Below are 25,942 nucleotides of genomic sequence, written 5' to 3' on the forward strand. Positions count from 1 at the left end.
ACAATCACAATTGCCAATGTAATGTCCCCTAACCCCTTAATCACCATAGCGGTTATTAACTGCTACAGTCATTAAGGGGTTAACCCACCCTCACCCACCACTCGGGAGGCCTGCATACCCTCCCACACTAACTCCCCACCCCGTGAGGACCAACCACCCTCACCCACTACCCACAAGGGAGGCCTACCCACATACCCTTGGGGCCAATACACCCCCCCCCCCAACACATACAGTACAATAATGTGCAAAATAACTATTATCCAGATATGGATAGTATATTATTTGGCCATTATGAAACACATAAAACATGCATAAATCAAAACATGAATTTTTAATCTTAAAATCACCACATTGCATGTTAAAATAAATCCAGCATCTATTGTAAATATAAGCCAACAAATCGGCTGCTCCACAAATGTATATGAAATGTCACATAATTGCATAGAGTGTGTACATGATGCAATTAATCTGTGCATCATCTAACACTGCAAAATATATGTAACAATAAAATACACTATGAACAATGTCCGCTAACCACCAATGCCATCATGAAAATCAATTAGAAACTAACCAACATCAATACAATTAGCATCAATCAATTAATCCATTTCCTCAAACAATTACAATACAATACAAATCAATCATACAATTCCCTATTCAATTCCTAAAGCCAAACCATTGCCAAAACAATTCTAATTTAAAGTAACCACCATCATTCTAATCTAAGTACCATAAAGAAGCCATTACCTAAATACAAAATACATTATTCACAACAATGACAAAATAAAGCTGATAAATACATTAGCATACATGAAAAGAACATAAACATGAGCCAAACAATCAATTATTATCCCTGTATGTCTATCCATACAGATAGATAAACATAACATACAGGGGCAATAATACAGCATAAAATACAATGCATTTACATACAAAATTCACATACAATCCACCCATTCAGTGTCCGTGAATGTATTATATACATAGATACATTAACGAGCATTAAATGGGAGTGAAAAAATAAAAGACATGAATCAAAAATTATAAAAACCTGTAAAAGTAAAAATAATAAACTTTTCTTTTGTTTACTCACCATTAGATGTCCACTCACTAAAATCCAAGTGGCCCGGAAGCACAGGAACCAATCCACAGGTAAGCCATAAAATAAAAAACCATAACAAATCCACGGCTGTGTCTTCTTTCTTCTTTGGGGTCTTTTGGGGTCTTCTGGGGTCTTCTTCCGTCTTCTTCCGTCTTCTTACGCCACGCCCTTCTTCTCTTCTTAGGAGGGGAGATGTTCCCTCCTCGGCGACAAGCTTCAAAATGAGGAGACATAGGCTTTTATAGGCCTATGACGTCACATTTTTGTCAAATGTTTCCCATGGTCCGGATTTGGCCGAGAAAAAAAAATAAAAATAAATGATGACGTCATTTAAAGGTAATGAAAGCACAGCCAATCAGAATGGCTTTGCTTCAATTGCCTTTAAGATGACGTCATTAAAAGAAACATGGCTGGTCTCACATGGTACGGTAGCCAATTAGAGCATGGGAAATACATCCCATCTCTGATTGGCTCTAGTAGACCATGTGACAGAGGCTTGGGGAAGAACGGATGTGACGTCTTTGAAAGCCTGTCACATGGTACTAGAGCCAATCAGAGTTGGGATGTATTTCCCACTCTCTGATTGGCTACCGTACCATGTGAGACCGGCCAAGTTTCTTTTAATGATGTTATCTTAAAGGCAATGGAAGCAAAGCCATTCTGATTGGCTGTGCTTTCATTGCCTTTAAATGACGTCGTCATTTTTTTTTGGATCGGCCAAATCACACGTTTTTCACGGCTCAATCAGGACCGTGGGAAACATTTGACCAAAATGTGACGTCAAAGGCCTATAAAAGCCTATGTCGCCTCATTTTGAAGCTAGTCGCCGAGGGAACATCTCCCCTCCTAAGAAGAGAAGAAGGGCATGGTGTAAGAAGACAGAAGAAGACGGAAGAAGCCGGAGAAGACCCCAAAGCTGAAAAGAAGACCCCAAGACAGACGGGAAGGAATACAAATAGAAGAAAAAGACACAGACGTGGATTTGTTATGGTTTTTTATTTTATGGCTTACCTGTGGATTGGTTCCTGTGCTTCCGGGTCGCCTGGATTTCGGTGAGTGGGCATCTAATGGTGAGTAAACAAAAGAAAAGTGTATTATTTTTACTTTTACAGGTTTTTATGATTTTTCATTTACATCTTTTATTTTTTCAGTCCCATTTAATGTCCGTTAATGTATCTATGTATATAATACATTGACGGACACTGACTGGGTGTATTCTATGTGACTTTTGTATGCAAATGCATTGTTTTTTATGCTGTATTTTTGCCCCTGTATTTTATGTATATCTCTCTATATGGATAGACATACAGGGATAATAATTGATTGGTTTGCTAATGTTTATGTTCTTTTCATGTATGGCTAATGTATTTATCAGCTTTATTTTGTAATTGTTGTGAATAATGTAATTTGTATTTAGGTAATGGCTTCTTTATGGTACTTAGATTAGAATGATGGTGGTTACTTTAAATTAGAATTGTTTTGGCAATGGTTTGGCTTTAGGAATTGAATTGGGAATTGTATAATTGATTTGTATTGTATTGTAATTGTTTGAGGAAATGGATTAATTGATTGATGCTATTTGTATTGATGTTTCTTAGTTTATAATTGATTTTCATGATGGCATTGCTGGTTAGGGGACATTGTTCATAGTGTATTTTATTGTTACATATATTTTGCATAGTGTTACATGATGCACAGATTAATTGCATCATGTACACACTCTATGCAATTGTGTGACATTTCATAGACATTTGTGTAGCTGCAGTTTGTTTTTTTTATATTTACAATGGCTGCTGGATTTATTTTAAAATGCAATGTGGTGATTTTAAGATTAAAAATTCATGTTTTGATTTATGCATGTTTTATGTGTTTAATAATGGGCAAATAATCTATTATCCATATCTGGATAATAGTTATTTGACACATTAGTGTACTGTAGGTGTTGGGGGGGGGGGGGGGGGGGAAATGTATGTATAGGTCCGGTTTATTTATTTTACATTCAGGGTTGGTTCCTTGGTTCTGCGTGAGACCTCTGGAGACCACCTGCAGTATCCTCGAGTACCTCACGGGTATCAGGCTGGTGGTTCCATGGGTGACACCTGCGGGGAAGAACTGGTGGCCTCACATCAGTGGGGGCACCGCAGACACATAGTGAGCACTCATGAGTCTCCAGACCCCCGTGAGAACCACCCGAGGCTCCGCAGACACCTGTGGGTCTGACCCGGGGCTCCCAGACATCCGCGGGCCTACCGTGGGGACCCAATTGTGGCCCACGGTTAACCAAGGAGGCCACATGGGGGCCATGGCGCTTGGCGGGACCCACCAACAGGCCTCCAGAACCTGTATGAAACAAGTTGCTGGTACCCTGTAGGTCTGTCCCGCCAGGCCCGCCAGGGACTCGCGTAGGGCTGGGGTATGAACCTGTATGTAAAAGAATAAATCATGTATTCATGGGGGGGCACAGGGGGTGGGTTATGTATTTAATAAATAGAATGATGTTTATTGTGGGGCAGTGTATTCTTTTTATTGTGGGTACTGGGGGTGGGGGGAGGGAGTATTGGCCCCAGGGGTATGTGGGTAGGCCTCCCTTGTGGGTAGTGGGTGAGGGTGGTTAGGCCTCACGGGGTGGGGTAGTGTGGAGGGTATGTAGGCCTCCCGAGTGGTGGGTGAAGGTGGGTTAACCCCTTAATGACTGTAGCGGTTAATAACCGCGATGGTGATTAAGGGGTTAGGGGACATTACATTGGCTATTGTAATTGTTGTGCATGTTTTGCAGCACCGTAGGGGCATGGGCAAAATGAAGATGAGGATGAAGACGGCCTTCATCGTGGGTGACTGTAAAAGGTAAGTGTAATATGTTTTGACTGTATTTATTAAATGTTATATGTATTTAAAATGGCCAAATGCATTATTATCCATATTTGGATAATAGTAATTTTGGCCATTACTGTATAGTATGTGTTAGGGGGGTGTATTTAGTTATAATTATTGTTTATTATTTTTGGATGTGCAACATTGGTATCGCAGGCCCGCGGGGACCCCGGGACGGCCGCGGGGACCCCCGGACTCCCGCAGGGATTCCCGCACTCCTGCGGGGACACCCGTGGGGTCAGCCGGGGACACCCGCGTGACCCCCGGGCTCCCTTGGGGACCCCCACAGGGTCAGCTGGGGACACCCGCCGGGTCAGCCGGGGACACCCGCCGGCCTGCAGTATGGGTTTTGCGCATGCAAAAATAAAATGCAAGAATTTTTTCTAAGTCCAGATTTCTTTGCGTCTACTCTGATCTGACGTGTTCTGATCAACGCAACTTTCGCGTTTGATAAGATTGCATTGCTTAGTACATCCCGCTTAAGGGCAGAATTTAACGCAAACAGGTTTGCGATCAAGCAAAGTTGAACTTAGAAAAAATTCCTGAAAAAAGTCATTTTTAGATCGCAAAGTGCCTGTTTGCGTTTCTTAGTGCATAGGGTTGAGCAAAAAAATCACGTTTGAAGAGCACTTTGCGGTCTAAAAGTGACTTATCGGAGCTTAGTGCCCCCATAGTGTGATACCACTTACAAAAAAAATAATTATTTTGATGGTGCATTTTTTTATTGAACTTTAAAAAACTTTTGTTCTCACAACCCAGGGGGAGCATGAAGGAAAAAACAACAAAAAAAACACAAACTAAGTGCAGACTGTGTAATACAGTGTGACAATGTGTGAATAAACTTGGCTCTCGTGTACAGCCTACTCACAGGATAGCAGTAAAGTATGGGCAAATACAGGATCTGTGGAATCTGTAGTGTCTTCTAGGTGTAGACAGGATACCACTCACATTCATAAATCAGGTAGATGGGAACATGGAAGAATAGAAAAAAATCTCCATGGTGCAGATCAATGATAAAAGGGTAACTTTATAATGTAGCTAAAAAATGCGCACTTACAATGTAAAAATCAAACATAAGCATTTGGCACTATGACAAGTGACTCAGGAGTGATAGGATTATGATATGATTATGATAGGATTATGGCCACCGCTCACCACACCGCCGTTGCTTCTTCGCTATACGCCGTGGTACTGTCGGGATCACCTCCAGTGCATTCCACGATGCGATACGTCACTTCCGGTTCGCGCACTGAGCTCCGTCACGTCACTTCCGGTGCTGCTCTTATCATTGATACCACTCACATTCATAAATCAGGTAGATGGGAACATGGAAGAATAGAAAAAAATCTCCATGGTGCAGATCAATGATAAGAGCAGCACCAGAAGTGACGTGACGGAGCTCAGTGCGCGAACCGGAAGGGAAGTATCGCATCGGGGAACGCACTGGAGGTGAACTCGACAGTACCACGGCGTATAGCAAAGAAGCAACGGCGGTGCGGTGAGCGGTGAGCGGCGGCCATAATCCTATCACTCCTGAGTCACTTGTCATAGTGCCAAATGCTTATGTTTGATTTTTACATTGTAAGTACGCATTTTTTAGCTACATTATAAAGTTACCCTTTTATCATTGATCTGCACCATGGAGATTTTTTTCTATTCTTCCATGTTCCCATCTACCTGATTTATGAATGTGAGTGGTATCCTGTCTACACCTAGAAGACACTACAGATTCCACAGATCCTGTATTTGCCCATACCTTACTGCTATCCTGTGAGTAGGCTGCACACGACAGCCAAGTTTCTTCACACATTGTCACACTGTATTACACAGTCTGCACTTAGTTTGTGTTTTTTCTGTTGTTTTTTCCTTCATCCTCCCCCTTGGTTGTGAGAACATATATCGATCATCTGGGACCATTGAAGTCAGTCCCTTCCGGAGGGTTTGAGCAGGGGTTACAACTTTTTATCTACACGTGTTTTATTGCACTATTATTTGTCACTTATATTTACGCACTTTATTATAAGTATAATAATTATTTATTCACTTAAACATTGGTGATCACTAGTATTGTTTCAGCGCCTGTTTCTACACTATCACCTTGTCACACTTTAAAAAACTTTTACCAACATGTTTTAGTGCGCAATAAATCAGTGCAAAGTCGTTCGGCAATGCACTGATTTTATCAAATAATTGTGAATACAGCTGCAGTCCTTTTTATTCTCCATCATCTCCGAATTTTTTCGGGATTTTTTCCGAATGCCACGCACTTCACCGCACTTCACCACGTTCATGCCGCATTCTGACCGCATTCATACCGCAGTCACACCTGCGGTTGATACGCGGTTGATGTGTTTATTGATAATGGTTCGGATTTAATTGGTTGTAATTCTTCACGTATCCGCCAGATGGCAGATATTCATGAATTTTAATGCGCATGCGCCTCAGTAATGTGTCGACTTGCAGGTGTTTAAAAGAACACCACAGTGGTCCATTGTAAATTGGCCTTGGGACGGAAGAAGTTACAATGTATCAATTTAGGCTTTTCATATTAAAACTAAACGCGCAGTGTCTGGTGTCCTATTCTCCTGAGAGTTCCGAGATGAGTGCACCACTGCAGTCCGTGTTCCAAAAACCCGACAGAACGTACGCTTATTTAATATGGGCCGCAATTAATGCAACTGATGATAAGATGGCAACAGTTGTTCAAATTTATCAGTATTTTAACGAAAACTATGAATTTTACAAATTTTCACCAGATGCTCGTGTGTGGAAGCGTGCAATAAGGAAAAAGTTATGTATCGATCCATGTTTTTTTCGTATTGATCCCGATGTTATTGGAGGGTATTGGTGTGTATCATCGGGTTTTTTCCGTATCTATGATCATGGACACTTCAAAAGGTGAAAGGTCATGTTAAAACCAACTAAGAAACATCAGTCGCAGGCAAGCAATGCGCCAGCACCAGCACCAGCACCAGCACCGGCTTCCAATACGGTCCGACCGTCAGTTAAAACCTGGTGACCGACAACCCTTGCTGTCTGTCCCCACCCGGATACCTGCAGCCTGAGCCGTATTTTGAGTACAGATTCCAGCAAGCTTGCATGTACCTAAGCGATTTCCAGCCTCATCAGCTGACTACAGGTGTTGTAGTCCCGCTGTCACCTGGCAACTACGTGTATGATCAAGAATATGGGACTGGCAGTGGCTTGGCGCCAGCTGATTGGCAAAGTCTATGGTGAGTAATGTTGCCGTATTTTATTCTATTTTTGAAATATCAATGCACAGTCAAGCGAGTCTCCTATAAGCAATATAATTGGCTGAGCAGCTTCTACAGTAGCTACTGAACAATTGGTGGAACACTAGGCGCATGCGCATTGGAAACTTCTTGAAACGCATATGCGTGTCATCACATCAACAGTAGGCGCATGCGCATGCGCATGTGAACAGGAGACGTCCCCCCCAGAAAATTATTGGTGGGATTGACTGTGGGAACTTCTTTAGGGGACTGACCATTACAGTAAAACTTTAACTTTTTTTTCCTCAGAAAATAAAACTTTGTCATCTCATGCGGAAAACGGCAAATGGCGGGATTTCGATGGATAATATCGGTTTGTGTTACAATGCCTGCACATTGCTGAATCTGATTTAAAAAAAACACGTACCGGAGTCTACAGTTTAGTGGCCGTTATTATTGATTAGGATAGAATACCTGAAACAGTATGCTGTTGTTTTCAGACCGTATACAATACTTTTTTATATATACTGTATAACAAACCCGAAAAATAAAAAGTATGCATTTATTCTACATGTATTCCAGTACATGTGTGTATTCTATACATGTACAGCATATATTGTTTTAATACTCTTGTGATGTACTGTACAGTGCTGAGCATGCAAGTACAGAAAGTCAAAACATGTACAGCACAACAGTATGGTGTTATTAAAAAAAAATCTTTATTCATAACATTTAAAAAACGCAACATCTCCTTTATTAAAATACAGATAGTCAAAACATTTACAGTAGGATCGTGTACAGAACAGTCAGTCAGGCCTGCACAACTCCAGTCCTCGAGGGCCGCAAACAGGCCCGGTTTTAAGGATAACCTTGAAAACCGGGCCTGTTTGCAGCCCTCGGGGACTGGAATTGTGCAGGTCTTGTGTACAGTAAGTAAAAACATTTCTTTATTAATACAAGTTAAAACATGCAACATCTCCTGTACAGAAAGTCAAAACATTAACAAAAAGATTTACAAAAAATAAACAACAGTTGAACAGTCACGCAAATTCGATCCCCACCAGATTGTCCTTCCAGGGCCGATGCCTTATATGGCGCAAAATGCCATTAATGGAGTCTCGAACGATTTTCATTAAAGGATCTGAAATTGAAAAATAGCGCCGCAATTCCTCCACAATAGTGCTTCTTAAATTTTCAGGAAGCGCCGTTTTTTCACGATTTCCTTCGTAGTTTACACTGTAGACCCACCCGCAGTACACCAAGTAGGACACGTGGTGCTTAAAAATTAACATGGCATACTTCTGGGGTAAACTAGCACTCATCACCCTATACTTCTCCCTAAGTGCCGGTGGCAGCTCGCGCAGGATGATGTCGGGCACCGTATCGATGCAAGCGTATGTAGGTTGTGTTCTGGGAGTGGGTGTTCTTCTGTGAGCGGGTGTGCTTGTGGCAGCGGGCGAGGGTAGGTTGTCTGGGAGGAAGCTTTCCTCCTGTCTTGGTCGCCATGTTGTCTCCTGGCGTGGTCTTGATGGGGTTGTCATGTTATCCTCCTCCTCAACGGCATACATGTACACAAATTCTTCTGGTGGAGGGGGTGCGCTTGGTGTTGGAAGGCGGTCGAAGGTCCCATTCATCACATCCATGCCACCCTCCTGCTCCGGCGTCGGGGATACATGGGCATGAACACCGAGCAAATTATGTATCCCCTCTATGTCAGTCTCTATCTTCTCCACCCGTCGATCCATCTTCTTCATCCGTTGATCCATATTTAGCATAGTCTCTAAAAGCAGATCTATCTTTACCAGCATAGTAGAGTTCCCGGGGATATCCACACTTAACCGATTCAACATGCGGTCTAACGAGCTGGTTCTTGTGCATGGCGTGCTGTGGACATCTGGTTGGATGGGTGCTACGGAGGATGAGATGGGGGTTCCATGGAGAGAAGCGGCAGCATCGTCGAAGAGGGATGGAGAAAGCAACCTGTGGATTTCCGGGCGAGAAGCGGCAGAGTCGTCTAAGCGTAATGGAGAAAGTGACCCGTGGATTTCAGGGACAACAGCGGCAGCGTCGTCGAAGAGCAGTGGAGAAGATGGGCTGTGGGTTTCCGGGAGAGTGGAAGCAGTGTCGTGGACGAGTAGTGGAGAAGATGGGCTGTAGATTTCCGGGAGAGCGGCGGCAGAGTCGTCGAAGCGTAATCAAGGAAGTGGCCTGCGGGTTCGATGGGCTGGCTTCCATTTGTTTTGCGTTGAGTGTACACCACCGAATTTCTTCTTGACATAATAAGGCTTACGTGTATTAAAACCATTAGCCTTTGGGGTCAGCAGAAGGTTTTCTTTATTAGCCTTAGCCTGTCGCTTTGGCCATGGTTTGGAAACGGCTGCCACCTTTCGCTTTTTCTGTGTGATAGGCACGGCAGAGGCTTCTTGCGTCCGTAGAATCGGGGTTGATCCATGGAAGCAGATGGCACAATGCAGTATCTGGACAAGGGCAAGTTCAGATACAGATCATCGAGTGGGAGGCTATGCAAAGTGAGTAACCTTTTATGCATGGCGATGAGGTTCAGGTGTTAAAAGTGGGCGTACTCTAGTGTGAGTCATTAACGTATAAATACACCATCCATTTTGTGGATTCACTGCACATTGAATACACATCGACTAAACATCGAATATACATTTCTGTGTTTGTATTTCTTTCTACTCGCAGCAATGCCTGTTAAAAAGATTTCAAAGGATCTCAGCATGAGAATTAAGGAGATGTACACGAGCGGACAACGAATTGCAGATATCCAACGCTGGTTAGCTGCTTCTGGCCTCGTTGTGCCATCAACCACCGTGTGCTATCATGCACATGGAAAAACCAAACAATGCATGATGACACCAACGGAAACTAACGCATAAGTATATTTATATAACTACAGTAAAGGCAACTCTTATTCGAACAAAAACCAGTGGCAATTCCCCAAAAAACCCAGGAAACACCCAGGTACATTCTGAAGACATGCCTTAAACTTTCCTTAAACTAGCCCCAGCATTTCTGCATTGATTAATGGCCTATCAGATTAACAGCGGGGGTCCCTGGCAGTCTCATTCAAACTGAATTGGACTGCCAGGGATCCCTGCTGTGTTAATCCTATGGGTCGTTAGTCAATGCAGAAATGCCTTAAACGTGCCTCAAACTAGCCCAGAACTTACCCAGCACATACCCAGCACATACCCAGAATGTAACCCGGCTAGTTTACGGCAAATGTTAGAATAAACGTTGCCTCTACTGTATATAATACAGTATATCTATTATTGTTTATATTGCTGCATAGTAATAGAACTATATATTGTGTAGATCTATCTCATATTATAGTTATTTCGGTATATTTATATAACTACAGTATATAATACAGTATATCTATTGTTTATATTGCTGCATATTAATTGAACTATATATTGTGTAGATCTATCTAATTTTATACTATTTTTACTGTAAATGATGTGCTGTACTTGTGGCCTACTGCACTGTAACTTACCGGATTGTTGTTTTTCTGTACACTGTAGGGAGACAACTCTTCTGGTCGACAAAATAAGTGAAGAGAATGATGAGAAGAGTGCATTAAGGGTCAAATACACTCTGCAGAAAAATCACAATCTCACTGTATCCGAGACCAGCATAAAGAAGATGAGACGCAGTATTGGATGGAAATATGGACGTGTGAGGTTAGTACTGGACATTACAGGAGGTTAAAGTGTTGTTTAAGAAACTGTACTATGCCTATAAAATTATTCCTTGTCATTAGAGAGCGTACCCTATGATAAGGGACGTTAACAAGATCAAGAGAGTGGTCCAGGCCCAGGCACGGATTGACAGTGGAGAAACTTTTCAGGATTGCATCTTCACTGACGAGTCTACTGTTTCGCTGGAGAGATTTGCCACCTTTGCATTCCACAAAAAAGGTCGCATATCTATAAAGCCGCGTCCGAAACACCCAGTGAAGATGCATATGTGGGGTGCCATCACTAAGCGTGGACCAGGATGCATCGTCATCTTTGAAGGTACAGTAAAATGTATGTCACACGCTTTTGCCTTATGCACTGTACTGTACTAGTGTGCAGTTTTTTGAGCACTTTTCTTTTCTTGTTATAGGAATCATGAATAAAGCTTTTTTCCAAGAGAAAATTGTGCCTCAGATTGTGGAATACATCACATGTGAGTTCCCAGATGGTCACCGTTTCTACCAGGACAACAATCCGAAGCACACCGCGTCAACAGCGCATATTCTTGAGCGCGGTATCAACTGGGTGAAGACGCCAGCGGAGTAAGTGCGGTAACCGTGTCTCATTTTTTCCCACTATTTTTACTGTGTACTGTATCTCTTTAGCTAATTGATCATTTTTTCCCCTCCCTCCAATGACAGATCGCCAGACTTCAATCCTATCGAAATGATCTGGCATCAGCTGAAGGACCATATCCGAAAAGTCTTGAAACCCTCCAAAAAGGATGAGTTGGCGCAAGGCATAATGAGTTTTTGGAACGATGTACTCACCGTGGAACGATGCAATAAATATATTGACCATATTGCGACTGTGTTGCCCATTGTGATCGCGCGTAATGGGCAAGCATCAGGAAGGTAGTATGGTATAGTACTGAACTGTAGTATTGTAAGTACAGTATGATACAGGTAAGTATGACACAGATTTTTTTCCCTGAGAGAGCAGCACAAGCCATCTGGTTACAAAGTATTTAATAGTAGTCACAGTATACAGTAGTTCCAGTATAGACTAGTTTGACAGTACTAACTGCATACTGTAGTCAAATATGGAGTAGCTATACAGTACACAATGCCAGAATATGCACCTAACTGCTCAATTTTTTTCTTTCCTGAGAGAGCAGCACCAACCATCTGGTTGCAAAGTATTTAACAGTAGTCACAATATACAGTAGTTCCAGTATAGACTAGTTTGACAGTACTATACAGCACACAATGCCATAATACAGTATGCACATAACTGCACTCATTTTTTGTTTTCTTGTCTTTTCAGAAAAAAAGGATGAACTGGGGGAGAGGGGGTATCGTGTAAAGTTTGTGAACTGTTTGTACAGTTAAGTGTATCTAAACTGCAGTCATGATGTACACAAAACCTCTCCTCTCTCAATGAACTACTGTACTGTACACAGAATGAGGAAGAAGATAAAGACGGAAAAAAATATATTATTATATATATATTATTATATATTATATATTATTAATTAATATTATTATCAATGTGCATTATTCATGATTATCCACCGGCCCTCAATTTTCATCTGACAGAAGAACTGAATAAAGACTGCATTTTGTATTATTCATGATTATTTTTATATTTGTATTTTTTGTTCCTAATAAAATAAATATTTCTTTACATTCATGATAATCATAATCATTGACAACCCACCCCCCACACCTACACCAAAGAAAAATAAAGAATGACAAAAAGTGGTAATTTACTGCATCAACAACATGAATCAGATAATGTTTTTTTTAACTCTCAATTTCACAGTCCTGTGCAAATCAGATTTACCTATCAAATTCATGAAGGGATTATCAAAAGCGTTACTGTAAACAAAGCCTCAAAGGGTTGGGGGGGTGGATGGGTGAGTCATGCGCAGTAATCACCTGCTAGCTCTCTTCCCAAAGAGGATTACAGGGAGGTGACTCAAAGCCAACAATAGGAAAATTAGGCACGCAGGCGCAGAGAGGTGATGCTCGGCTAGGGACGGATGATTAAAAACACAATGACAAGCTTTAGAAACGGAATGGCTCTTGAGAGGTGTGGATAAGAGGTTCAAATCCTTGAGAGAGCCGTGTGTGTGTGTGCGTGGGGGGGGGGGGGGGGGTACAGGGTACAGCTGCATGAAGGATTAGCTGTACTGCAGTTCAAAGAAATGGCATATTTTCAAAAGGCAGGTCATCATAATAATTTGATCTCTACACCCCCAAATACATAAAAAGCACACAAATCAACCATGTGCAGTCAAACGCACAGTTTCGCAGTCAAAAGCTACAGCACAGATTGAATATCGTAATATCAAGATGGTTTAGGTAGGCTTGTGGAGAAAATAAAAATAAAAAATGAGGAGAATTTTTTTTTTTTTTTTGGTCACTCACTCTTGAACTTTGCACGCAAGCAGTGGCGAAGTTACAGACGCATGCGCAGTAATCATTAGCTATCATGCAGCAATGTGATTGAAACCAGAAAGACACACATTCAAAGGAATGGTGTGGGAGAGGTGTACTGTACTGTAGATAAGATACAAAGTTGAAATACTGCAGTGCAGTAAATTATCCTGTGTGCGGGGGCGAGCGAGGAGAGAGCGCTGTATATGCTGAAATGTGATACTGTTACAGTACTGTACACGCCTATGCGTTTCAACAATTTTCAAATGAGACATACAGCACTGCAAATGCATGTATAAATATGAAAATTTACAATTACTGCGCTCGCACACGCAGACTGTGTACTGACGTAGGTTGAACTGCTAAACTATTAGACTTTGAAGACAACAGCTCGCGAACGCCCCCCTGAGTTTTTAGACGGTATTGCAGTATTGCAGACAGCGATAATTAAATGCTAATATCACGAGCACTAAAATACCGCAATATACTCCGGAAAAAAAAAACCAGATTGCACCTGCCCGCGGTTATCAGAGTTGCGCCACTACGGCCGCACTAGGGTAAAGGCGTCCGCCACTGTAGGCCCCTCTGAGTCTCTTATTTACAGTACCATATTCTCAGGGTGCTGGAATTCATGCAGAGCTGGTATGGTAAGCATTTATAAGAAATTATAGAGATAATTTTTCTTGAAATTTATTCACAGAAAAAAACTTCTTTCTTGCTCATGCAGCGTTCCCCAAGTGGTACATTATTTCCCTTTGTTATAACAATCTGTGGCAATCCAATGCCTGGATGATGGCTGTTCTTACCTTTACTGGAATCCCTAGGCAGGGTGCCCAGTGGCATGAGAGATCACATCCTATCACCTCTGATAGAACCAAGGAGACTCTTACCCCTTTGTAATTCTAAGGTGTAAGTCCATGGCCCTTACTAAGGAACCTCCTCTGAGTACCTGTCCATCCCCTTTTGTTGGTGGAATACAACTCAGGACCATATCGAGGGGCTCTAGTGACACTATTTACAAGTGACACTTTCCCTAATCTGGAAAATAACAAAGGGGCCCTGATACTAATACACATAGTTACAGAATCACAAGACAAACACTATTTACATTGAGATCTCCCATCTTGGTCTCCTCCTGGGAGCTGAACTAGAATATTCCATCCCAACAATATATATCCCATAGTGGCATCACTAGTCACTTTTACTTCTAGGGGAGTGGTTTAGATTCTACAACGTACCATTATTTAATCACCGCCAGGCATCTTCTAGAATGTGGGTGGGGCTAGGTTCTGCCTAGTCACCCTACCCAATCCTCTAGGGCCCTTAAGTAAAGTAATATTCCCACAGGGGTGGTACATGTATATACTGTATGTGTGTTTTTATTTAAAAATCACTTACCACATACCAAGTGCATTAAAGACACCGGACCGTATATACTGTACAGTGCTAAGCTGTAAAGCACCTTACAGCCCATTCATAAGAATGTATACATGGTCCAGCTCAACAGTTCTCTCAGCAGCCTCATTGATTTTATTGTAGTCTTATTCTTTTGTAGTCAGAATAACCCCATGAAAATTGTTCCGGAACCTCAAATCTCATTCATTTGTTTATTTGGACCATGGTGCATGGTTCATGAATCACATGAACTATTATGATGTTTTTCCCATAGGTATTAAAGCTTGTTAGCTGTTCAGAGCATGTGTGCATATTATAACATTGAAAACTCATGTACAAGATAAACTAGGTCAGATGCCCCCGCGTCAGCTAATGATGTATTGGGTGGAGGTCCTCCTTGAGTATTAGATATACAAGACAAGACACAGAAACCCAATAAGGGCACTCTATCACCAAACTGGATGATTAATGATAAGTTTAATCATTTTTATTTATACGTAGAATAAAATGTAGGGCATTAAAAATAACAACAAGGAATGACGCACAATTGATCCTGAGGAGAGTGCTATGATAAGAAATCCGGATTTGTAATTATTTATGGGATAGATAAATATGATTGTATTTTACAACTGTCCTAATTGAACACCACGTAGGTATTTATATCAAATACAGAGGGTAGGAAAGGGGGGGAAATGGTCAGATACCCCAATGTGAAGTATAAGGTGGAAGTGATCCTATGAAAATCTGTCCTGTTGGTAGGGAGTCCTACTAATATACCAAGTCAAGTAGATAGTGGCAAGTCATATGATAGATAGTTGCAGTCACAATGGTGTTTCACCTCCAATCAGGAAGCGAAACCGCAGGGCTGAGGTAGGTATCCAGAATAACTGACCAGAGCCCAGGGACAGAGTCCTGTTAGAGTATCCGTAGTCAGTAAGCAGGCAAGGTCAGGGATGGCGGTAGTGGTGTATAGTCCAGGCGACAGGCAAAAGGTCAGGGCAGGCAGAAAGCAGCGAGGTCAGGGTTACGTCCGGGGTCAGCAACAAGGAATCCAAATGGGCAACAGGGAAAGGCGTGCCAGCGAAGACCGACAGGAGCTGCAAAACTTAGAACTTTGCTCGGTGACTCCCTCTGGTAACTGCAGCCTTACAGTATATAGCAGGCTGCCAGTAACCAAAATGGCCGAACTGAGGCAATAGGGCAGGCAACCTAGGAAACGCAAACTGCAGCAAAACCCGGCACGGATCTGGCAGAATGCTTACAATCCTTACACTAACTGCAAATAGTTATAATAGCAAGGACCGCAACATAGTTGCTAGTATAGATTGAAGTCCCAATAAAAGTGAGATCAGCTGTGAGGGTGACACCAACAATGTAGCCAAATCATTTGGTGTAATTAGCATGAAAGCTGAGGGAGATCACAGGACCAAGGTGACAAGAAGCCAGAGGCTCCAACAATGTAGCTACAGTACTTAACCCAAAGTGGTTAGGATAAAGCAGCAGCGTGAGTGTAAGAGATGTGTGCAGAGGTACAGATAATGGAGACCGATTTGGGTGAAACTATATTTTGGTTTTATTGAGCCTGTTCCTTTATCCAGGCAAAACATCCAAAAACAACAAAATAACTAACTGCTATCCCTTTGTAAGGACTAACTTACTTCCTCAGACTCTATCTGCAGGACTGTAGGGATATTCCAATTACCAGCCTATCACCCCAAAGTCTCAGGAGGTACCTTAAGTAGGTGGCCCTCCATGTCAATCTCTGGCAGGTTCCTGGATCCTCAGTGTCCAGAAAATATAGATGTCTGGGTGTCTTGATCTCAGCACAGCCTTTGTGCTCAAGACAGTGTCTGTGTGCAAGCTTCTCTGCTCTCCTTCTGTGAGTCCAAATGTGAGCTAAGGAATCTCTCTCCTGTGTCTTACATGAGGCTTTTTACAGAACCCTCATTAGTCCAGGTGGAGACTAGTTAATAGAGTGGCTGCAATTAACAATCTCTCTGCTGGATTCTCAGAACTCTGAGGCTGCTTTATTGAAACAGGATTATGTCCCTGTTACAGTGAGTAAAAGAACTAAAAAATGTTCCAAAAATATAGAGAATCAAGTCAAAAAGTAAACACGTGGAGAGCAAGTCAGAACCCCCAAAAAGCCAGTAGTATGGGCAGAAAATATGCACAAAAATGATTATAGTAACAACATTTACCACAGTTTTGGATTTGCGTATATATCTTTGTCTTCACTGTAAGTAGGCACAACATATGAGCCAAGATAACAACCATTTTTTTTTAATAACTGCACTTATATGATGTTTTTCTCTTGCTGAATATATCCCATGCTCTCCCTGGAATTTGAAGAACATTGCAGCCTTTTTGGGACCAACAGAGATAGTCCCTACCAGAGGGTTTGAGCAGCGGAGTCATAGCCATATATTCAACGACTTTATGCACTATTAGTTGTCTATTTTTCACTATATTAATATATTAGTGTTTATTGCACAGCATTATTTCACTTAAGTTAGCTATAAGAGCGCCTTGTTTGTCACCTTTTTGTATCAACTGACCTGGTCTGCTGGTGGCACTTGAGGACTGAATTTGCAGACCCCTTATTTAGAATATTTATATGTGTCTGGTTTTTAAAGGCATTAATCCTCAAGATTGTACCCACAAAACATATACTGTACATTGTAGTATTTGTACTGTCAATTCAGTTGATCCTTTAAACATTGAAGTGGGGCACGAGTTACTAGAAGGATGAACTATTATATGAGCATATTTGATTAACTTTCTCTCCCTAAATTTGTTCTTTACCTTTGCTGTGTTATGCACACTAATAAGCCTTGTTGTTCTCCCACTGTAGTCGTTTTTTTCGACTGTCTTGCTGTGAGAGAAACCTGAGTGGGGCAGTTAGAGACCTGAGGGCGGGAAGTGAGAGAGACCTGAGAGGGCAGTGAGAGAGACCAGGGGGGCAGTTAGAAAGACCTGAGGGGGTGGGGAGGCAGTGAGAGATACCTGGGGATGGGGGCGAGGCAGTGAGAGATACCTGGAGAGGGGGGGAGGCAGTGAGAGACATGGGTAGGGTGGGAAGTGAGAGAGACCTGTAGAGGGGGAAAGGCAGTGAGAGACGTGGGGGGGAGGAGGACAGTGAGAGAGACCTGAGGAGGAGGGGAGGGCAGTGAGAGGAAACTGGGGAGGGGGAGGGCAGTGAGAGAGACCTGGGGAGGGGGGAGGTGATGGGGAGTGAGAGAGACCCGGGGAGGACAGTGAGAGAGACCTGGACAGGGGGGAGGTGGTGGGGGAGTGAGAGAGACCCGGGGAGGACAGTGAGAGAGACCTGGGGAGGGGGGAGGTGGTGGGGGAGTGAGAGAGACATGGGGAGGACAGTGAGAGAGATCTGGGAGGGGAGTGGGCAGTAAAGGAGACATAGGGAGTGGGGGGGGGACAGTGAGAGACCTGGAGAGGGCGGGGGTGACAGTGAGAGACCTGGGGTGGGGGGGGGGGGGTGACAGTGAGAGAGACCTGGGGAGGATTGGAGGACACTGAGAGGGACCTGGGGAAGGGGGCATTGAGAGAGACCTGGGGAGGGGGGCAGTGAGAGAGACCTGGGGAGGGGGGCAGTGAGAGAGACCTGAGGAGGGGGGAGGACAGTGAGAGAGACCTGGGGAGGGGGGCAGTGGAGAGACCTTGGGAGGGGTTGTGAGAGATATATATTGTTATGATATAAATTCTCATTTATACATTTTAATATAATAAATGTATTTCAAACACTGATTGTAGTATTGTATAAATGTAATACAATAAATGTACTATATTATCAAAAACAAAAGTTATTAGGAATGTATGCCCATTAAAAAAATTGGGGGGAGGGACCTGGGGTGGGGGCAGGGGGCGAGTAGCTTTTTCGGTTGGGCGAATAGCTTTTTTTGTAATTTGTCAAGCCCTACATTTTCTATAGCACTACATACAATTAAATTACTATGTCAGAATGTGAAAAGGAATTGTTTTTATATATACCTCTTGAAAGACATGGACATTTCAGAAACAGTATATATCTCAACATTACAATTGGAAAATAATTAAACATATAGCTTCTTCAGGTCTGAATTTCTGCTGATTCTCTGGAAAGTCATGCTACAGAAATCTTCAAGATAAGCAGTAGAGGCCCAGCAGAGACAATATGCCTTTCAAAGATAAGCATGTGTAGATACATTCATGGTCCAATGATTATGTAAAAGTAGCTCCTGCTGATCTGAATTCATTTGATAATGGAACAGATGAAAAGTGGAGGTATATTTCATGTTCAACAGTGCCATCTACAGGAGTCTGTTTGTCTGCTGACACTGCAATAAATATTGCTGCCATCAAATAACAAACATCGACCTGATTGACTGGGATTGTTCTTGGGATGTGAGTGTGGTGTGTTAAAGAAAGTATAATTACCATAGCTTTCAGTCTATTATGTAAGTAAACATGCATGTAAGATGGCTGGTGTGCATATTATGTGAGGTCTTATTAGCTTAATAAAGCATAGCTTTTTAGACTATTTTATCAAGTATTTTTTGCATCCAGTTATTTCAGAATGAAATATTGTTAATTGTTTCTTTCATTCAGTACTGTCTAGATGTTCTCGTTCACTAGCATACTCTATGCTTTACGACATTAACTATCTCCTCAATCCAAGGGACTGGCAGTAGCCAATTAATGTATTTGCTGTAAGCTACCTTGTTTGCAATGGTTTATGCTCACCAAATAAATGTTGTATTATTTCTTCAATTAAGTCAAAATAAACTAGAGCTCTTTTAGCTTTATTGGCTAGTGACAACACTACATTGTATTTTTTGTTATAATTTATTGGATCAACATTCTTCAAGTTCTTATCTTAATGAAAATTGGAGTGTTTTGTATAATGTATATGACATTCATAGGGGTATTGTGTTGAATTTCACACACAAACATTTATTTATGTCCTGTTATGCTTTACAGAACAATATCTTCCTTGACAGAGCCTGTGAAGATAACCTTTCACAGTTCAAGAACCAAGAAGTAACTGCATGCTGTAGCCAAAGGAGTGCCGCAAGAGAAGCATGCTTTAAGAGTGTACAGCATGGCACTCCAGTAAACATGACTGAAATCGACAACTTTACTCCTTTCTGGTCAGAATGCTTGTCTTATGTTGGTGACCACCGCACATTTGTAGAAACGTAAGCACTCTTAGAAAGTAAATCATTAAAACGTACACTATAACTGATGTTTTGTTTTAAAAACTATTTTGGTTTAGCTGGAACTAGATTCACTTTTGATTTTGAATTTTGTTTAATTATGGAAAAAAAAACCTCAAAATAAGCTGGAGATATGCAAAAGTTTGAATGCTTTTTAATTTGCAAACCCAAAAGTTTTCTTAGTTTATTTAAAAAAAAAAAAAAAAAAAAACTTACAAAAAAGGAATAAATCCGAGGGCTTTTTGGGGGTTTTGGTTTAAAGTTTGACTCGAGCTTCCGAATTAAACTTTACATTTTGCGAATAAATACAGTAGTATCAAATGTAATCTAAGGTATTAAGACTACAAATCAATTCTAATTCTCTGAATTCAGGCTACGAGAGCAAACAGGATAAGTTTTCAGATTTCTGCTAAATAAAAGTTACTGTTATTAACCAATGAACTTTAGCTCCAAATATTATTAAGACCACTTGCATACTGTAAGTATGTGCTGAAAACCTTGTCCGTTGAGCTCTCCAGAGGACTGAACTTGTGGAACTCTGCATTCTCTGTCATACCGTCCATGTGACTCCACATCACCTGTGTGATAATGATCCAGTCCTAGTTTTGTAATTCCATCTTACTGATACATTGGTCACTTTGTTTACATTAATTAAAATCAACAGAAGGTGTATCTTCATAATGCATTCCCTCTTTGGGGCTACAGTATGTGTGAAAGTCTTAAGCTTTAAAACCATGAGGACGATGATGATACAAAACCAGTACAATATTCATGAAAGAAAAAAGATCCCGATGCCTCCGTTGGGATTTTTTCTTACGTATGACTGATGCTGTTTTGAGTCCCATATTTTGGTTCCTATGAGTCAGTAAGAAAGAGTGCCCTAAATGTTCACATGCTACATGTATTTGTATAGGTTTTGACATATATTGAAACCAAATATTGACATTTAAGCCAGATACAGTGAAAGGATTAAACATTATAAATGCCATTTACTTCACTTATTCCCTCACCCGCTGTCTCTGTAATTTCCGTACATTCCACTTAGATTGTAAACTCTCTGGGGCAGGGATTTACTTTCCTATTGTCCCACTTTATCCCACTTATTGTATTATAATTCCCTATACAATTGTCTTTGTAAAGCTCTGAGTACACTGTGGGTACCATATGAATAAAGATATACAGTACATACATATACATACATACTTGAAAACAGAAATTCAGAAGGACAGTGCCATGAAAGAACAGGTTGAACTACTGGTAGTTATATTTCATGTAGATTAAAGCTACTGTAGGTGATTGATACTTGTTTTTCCTTTAACGTGTATTCATGTGAAATTCTAATTCACTAAATATGTTTGCGATCTGTCATGGCTGCAGGACCTAGAGGGAAATATTTGGTTAAGGTGTATGAAGCAGTTTATTTGAGTCATGAACAAGCTACAGAGATTAGACATGGGCAATAAAGCTGCGATTTATACCATTTGCCTTGACCTCCTCTATCCATAGGGGAGTGAAGTTCCGATTGCGCACAAACTCATCAAATTAGGAAATATATATGAAGAAGAAAAAACACAATAGTGTAATATTGTATGCAACAGTCAAGGTAAAAAGTAATGCACTCACATTAGGAAAGGTTAGATGAGCATTTCGGTTGTTAAGTGAACCACACTGATGAGCAGGAATCTCTGTTGATAGGATATATCCCAGGACATACTTGAAAACGAGAGGTAACTCTCAATGTATTACTTCCTGGTAAAATATTTTATAAATAAATAAATAAATATCGGGTAGTGCAGACCTTCTCTAATAGCAGGACTCGCAGCGTTATTGCAGGTACCTCATCAGCAGGATATTCTCCTCCAATCGCAAGACTTGCAGCGTAAATGTAAGCTCCTCAGCATCAGGATAATACTGTAAACAGAATTGGTTAATTGCTCAAGCCAAATGGACACTCACATTAGAATAGAATTAAAAAGACTTATGGTTGTTAAAGTAACCAACCAGGTTATACTGGAATCGCTGGAAACTTCCAAGAACACAGGAAAAGGACGCAGGAAAAACAGGATCCAATCTTTATAATATAAAATATAAAAACACAAAAACCAGACGGCCACAGAAGCTATACAAGGAACAACTGTAATCACAACTCCCATAAACCCCAGTGATGGCCATACCCCAGGGGTTAAGGACAGAGAAGGTGACAGTGCTCTAGACAGCTCCCAAGAATCTCCTGCTAATCGTATATGAGTGAAATAAAGTCCCAACGCGTTTCGTCTTGACAAAGACTTCTTCCAGGGGATGTGAACAAGTCCTGCTGTCCTTTTCCTTAAATAGTTTGTATTTCTCCTCTATCCATAGACATCTTTATGATTTTTCAAGACAATATCGAATATTTCCACCCAGGACAATGGCTAAAATTATAATTGCATCCCTGAAAAAATACGATAAATGCTGCAAAGATTATTTCCGCTATTCCTGCTTAAAAGAGTTGGTAAGTAGAAAGGAATAGACAATCTATCAGTAGTTTTTTCTTAATCACTTTCTGAATGGAAATAGCTCTGTAGCTTTTGAGTAACTTTATTGAGTCGTTGTATAGTGTATACTAAACTGAGTTACACATTTATGTACATGGTACAAAACATAACAGTTAACTTACTCTAATCTCTAATAAAACTACCACTTAGCTGGTACACCCCCATTTCATTATGATTGCATATAGTGTACATAGATGTATACTTTAGTTTTGTATTTCAGAGTAACATTATAATGATGTAAATACGTTTTATGCAGTGTCTGTAGCAATGTCTTTTGTATGCACTTATCAAATGTGTGATTGGTTTGTTATCTTTGAAAGAGCATAGCTGAGGCTATTTGAGGAGAGGTTTAATACAGGGGAATATGTAGTAAGTAAACAGTAGTGCAATACAGGGCAAAAACAATGCTCCAGATGTAATGTATCAATGAAAATGTTCTGTTGATTGATAGTGCAGTTTTTTTTGCCCCAGCATGGCATCCTATTCCTTTCTCTTTGCTTGAAATAAATCGTCCAGGCTTAGATCGCGTGAACCTATGCTCCTAATAGTTCTGTAACAAATATAAGAGTCAAAGTTAACAAGCTTCATACATATAGTACTGGCGCAAATAAGAATTTCGCCTCCCTGTCTTGCAACAAATTCCACCATTATGATACAAATTCCCTGCCATTTGCACAAACAACAATCTGGGGCGTGGCCTGGAGCACTGCAAAATGGCCCCTGAAAGCTGGAGCTCCTTAATAAGAGATTAAAAATCCACTAACATTCTCATACCTATACAGCTAAAATCCCCAATAAAGAGCAAATCCTTACAAACGCATCAATATCTCTTTTATAAAAATCGGATAGAAATTAGCGGAATTGGAGCCTGGCACGCCATAGGCCTGTTGGATTCCGCCATCGCAGGCATGTGGCCTACCCGATTAAACGCAGAGACTGCGGGTGAATTCAGCAAGGTGAGTGGCCCTTCGTGGATTGCCTGTGACCCCCACAATTATAGCTAGCTCCAGGGAAACTTTCTGAGGTGAATGGGGCAGAGTAGAGATACAGCAAACCGTCAAAGCAAGTAAAGGGAATCCTGAGCAAGCATTGGCATATATTACAGCAGGACCAATGGCTTAAGGATGTCATTAGTGAGAAGCTTGACGTCTTATTTTCAAGGGCCCCAAACTTGAAGCAAAAGTTGGTACCCAGTTTTCTGGCCACTAGAAAAGATGAAAGCTAGCTAAATAGAGCCTCAAAAGGCTTCTTCAAATGCTTGAACTGCAAAGCATGTAAGAATAACAAAAATCAGGAAACAAAAATGAAGGAATTTGTATGCACTGCTACATTAACAAATTTTGTAATAAAATCTAATATTTCATGCAATAGCAAGGGCATTGTGTATGCACTAGAGTGCAGTTGCCATTTGCAATACGTGGGCAGAACAACACGGAAGTTGAAAATTAGAATCAGCGAACATATAGGAATATAACGATAGGGTTAAATACTGTTTCAAAGCATTACAAAATAAAACACCAACAAGATCCAAAATGTTTGAAATTTTGGGGCATAGAGCATGTGTTACATGATTGGAGAGGGGGTGATTTTACACAAAAAATCTCCAAATGAGAAACATTTTGGATTTTCACCCTGCAAACACTGGCACCTAAAGGGTTAAATTATGATGTGGATATTGCAGCCCTTCTCTAGCATGTATGCATAGTCCCTATCAGAAGTGAATATCCTAGGTGTGCTTTCTATGCTTATACTGTATTTTTCACCTCAGCAGGGACCTCTGCAATGCTACTGGCATTTAATCTTTAACCCTTAGGGTTACATTGCAGTAGGGACTCTGCCCTTTTCCTCTACTAAGTAAGATATATGATCTATATGGATATAAATGTTATACTGGGACCCCTTTTCTTTTTATGGTATGTACCAATTTTATTAATTTTATTTGTGTGGCTATACTGCTGCGGCCGAGTTTATTCGAGCATTTGCCCGTTCTCGGCCGCAGCAGTAACCTAGCGCGCGCCGGAGGGTGCCGGGCGCGTGCCGAAGCAGCGGAAGAGCGCCCTCCGATCGGGGCGCTCTCCCTCCCGCTGCCGGGTCCGCCGGGTCCCCCGGAACCCCCTGCCGCCGTCCCCCACATCGCGGGACACCAGGGCTCCCTCGGGGAGCCATGGACGCGCGTGCACGGGGCGCTGGCACCCGATGACGCGTGACCGCGCATCGGTGACGCGCGGCACGCCGAGGGAGTGGGGCTAGCAAGCCGGGGCATCCCCCGGCTTGCGGAACTAGCCCTGCTCGGATTAAGTGTGTCGGTAGTGTAGAGCTTCTTTTACTCTTTTAAAGAACAGCCTGCAACAATTTCACTCACATTTTGAATAATCAAAGATTTAATTGAGGACGCTCTATAAAAGGACTCCTAACCCCTGCATACTTACATCACTGAGGAAGGCATTGCCGAAACGCGTCTGATGTGTTTTGGGCACTCACAGCCACCATTAGTTGTCTGAGAGCACACTCACGCAGCTGTTGGAGCCAGGTCACGTGCTCTCGTGCACTCTGGAGCAGGAGAGGAGAAGCAGCCTGCTGGAAGCAGAGAGGCTGGTTAAACCCCCCCTGCAAGGAAATCAACAGAGGACAAGTGAAGGAAGATCTGCCTAACAAAGACAACAGGAGCTGGCAAGCTATGCACCAGTGCACTGCTGTATAGCTCGTTTGTGAGTGTTCCTACTTTTATCTTTTCCTGTAATTAACGTTATTATCCCATGTCCCTCTCTATTTTCTTTTCTTAAAGTGGAACAAGTGTGAAGAGACACACCTATCATCTGGATCAAGTTAACCTGTGGATACTTTCTCCAGTTTATTTGTGTCTCCTCCCGAAGGTGCTTGATATCAGCACTCCTCATTCGCTCGAAGAGAACTTTTTCCAGTGTGCGGTCATGAGATTTCCCTTGCGTCGGGCGCTCCTCTTTTTGTAGGCAGATTGTATGGCGACATTTGCAGAGCATTTGAGAGTAATCCTTTGAGTTTTCCGCTCTTGAAGCTGTCCTCCTGCACTCTTTCCACTCCATGGTGTTGCCAGTTCAGCTTCGTTGGGATTGAGTTGCAATTCCATCTCCACTTCCAGAGAATGTCCCATCTTTTCAGCTTCATCCACTAAGGATTCTTCTGGTTTTGATTCTGCACGTATACCTTTTTTGTTGCCTGTTGGGTGGCTGAAGGTTCAGCTAGTGCTTGTGGTGGTTCAGACTTTGCAACCTTGTTTTTTAGGTGAGCGGTGTTCCCAGCTCTCACTGTACACTTTTTCCTTTGGGTTTTTGTGGCTGTGGGATACTGATGCTTGGTCAGGGTCAATATTTGTCCTTGAAGTAGTGTAATCTCATCCGCGAGAGATCCCTGTTTTTTTGAGTGCGTCGTGCAAGTCTCTTCTCAGGGAATTTATCTGTGCACTTTGCTTTCTC

At 41.7% G+C, this 25,942-nt stretch overlaps 1 protein-coding gene across 2 annotated transcripts in view; it reads left to right on the plus strand.

The window, feature by feature from the left end:
* LOC142470946 (vitamin D-binding protein-like) overlaps positions 1–25,942 on the plus strand; it is a 75,083-nt gene that overhangs the window by 14,680 nt on the left and 34,461 nt on the right. For both annotated transcript variants that reach the window (XM_075577755.1, XM_075577762.1), the window contains exons 4-5: positions 19,721–19,938; positions 22,315–22,447. In XM_075577755.1, the coding sequence (XP_075433870.1) occupies positions 19,721–19,938; positions 22,315–22,447 (351 nt within the window). The remainder of the gene's footprint in view (positions 1–19,720; positions 19,939–22,314; positions 22,448–25,942) is intronic.

Source organism: Ascaphus truei, chromosome 1 (genome assembly GCF_040206685.1).
Source record: "Ascaphus truei isolate aAscTru1 chromosome 1, aAscTru1.hap1, whole genome shotgun sequence".
In the NCBI taxonomy this organism is placed as follows: domain Eukaryota; kingdom Metazoa; phylum Chordata; class Amphibia; order Anura; family Ascaphidae; genus Ascaphus; species Ascaphus truei.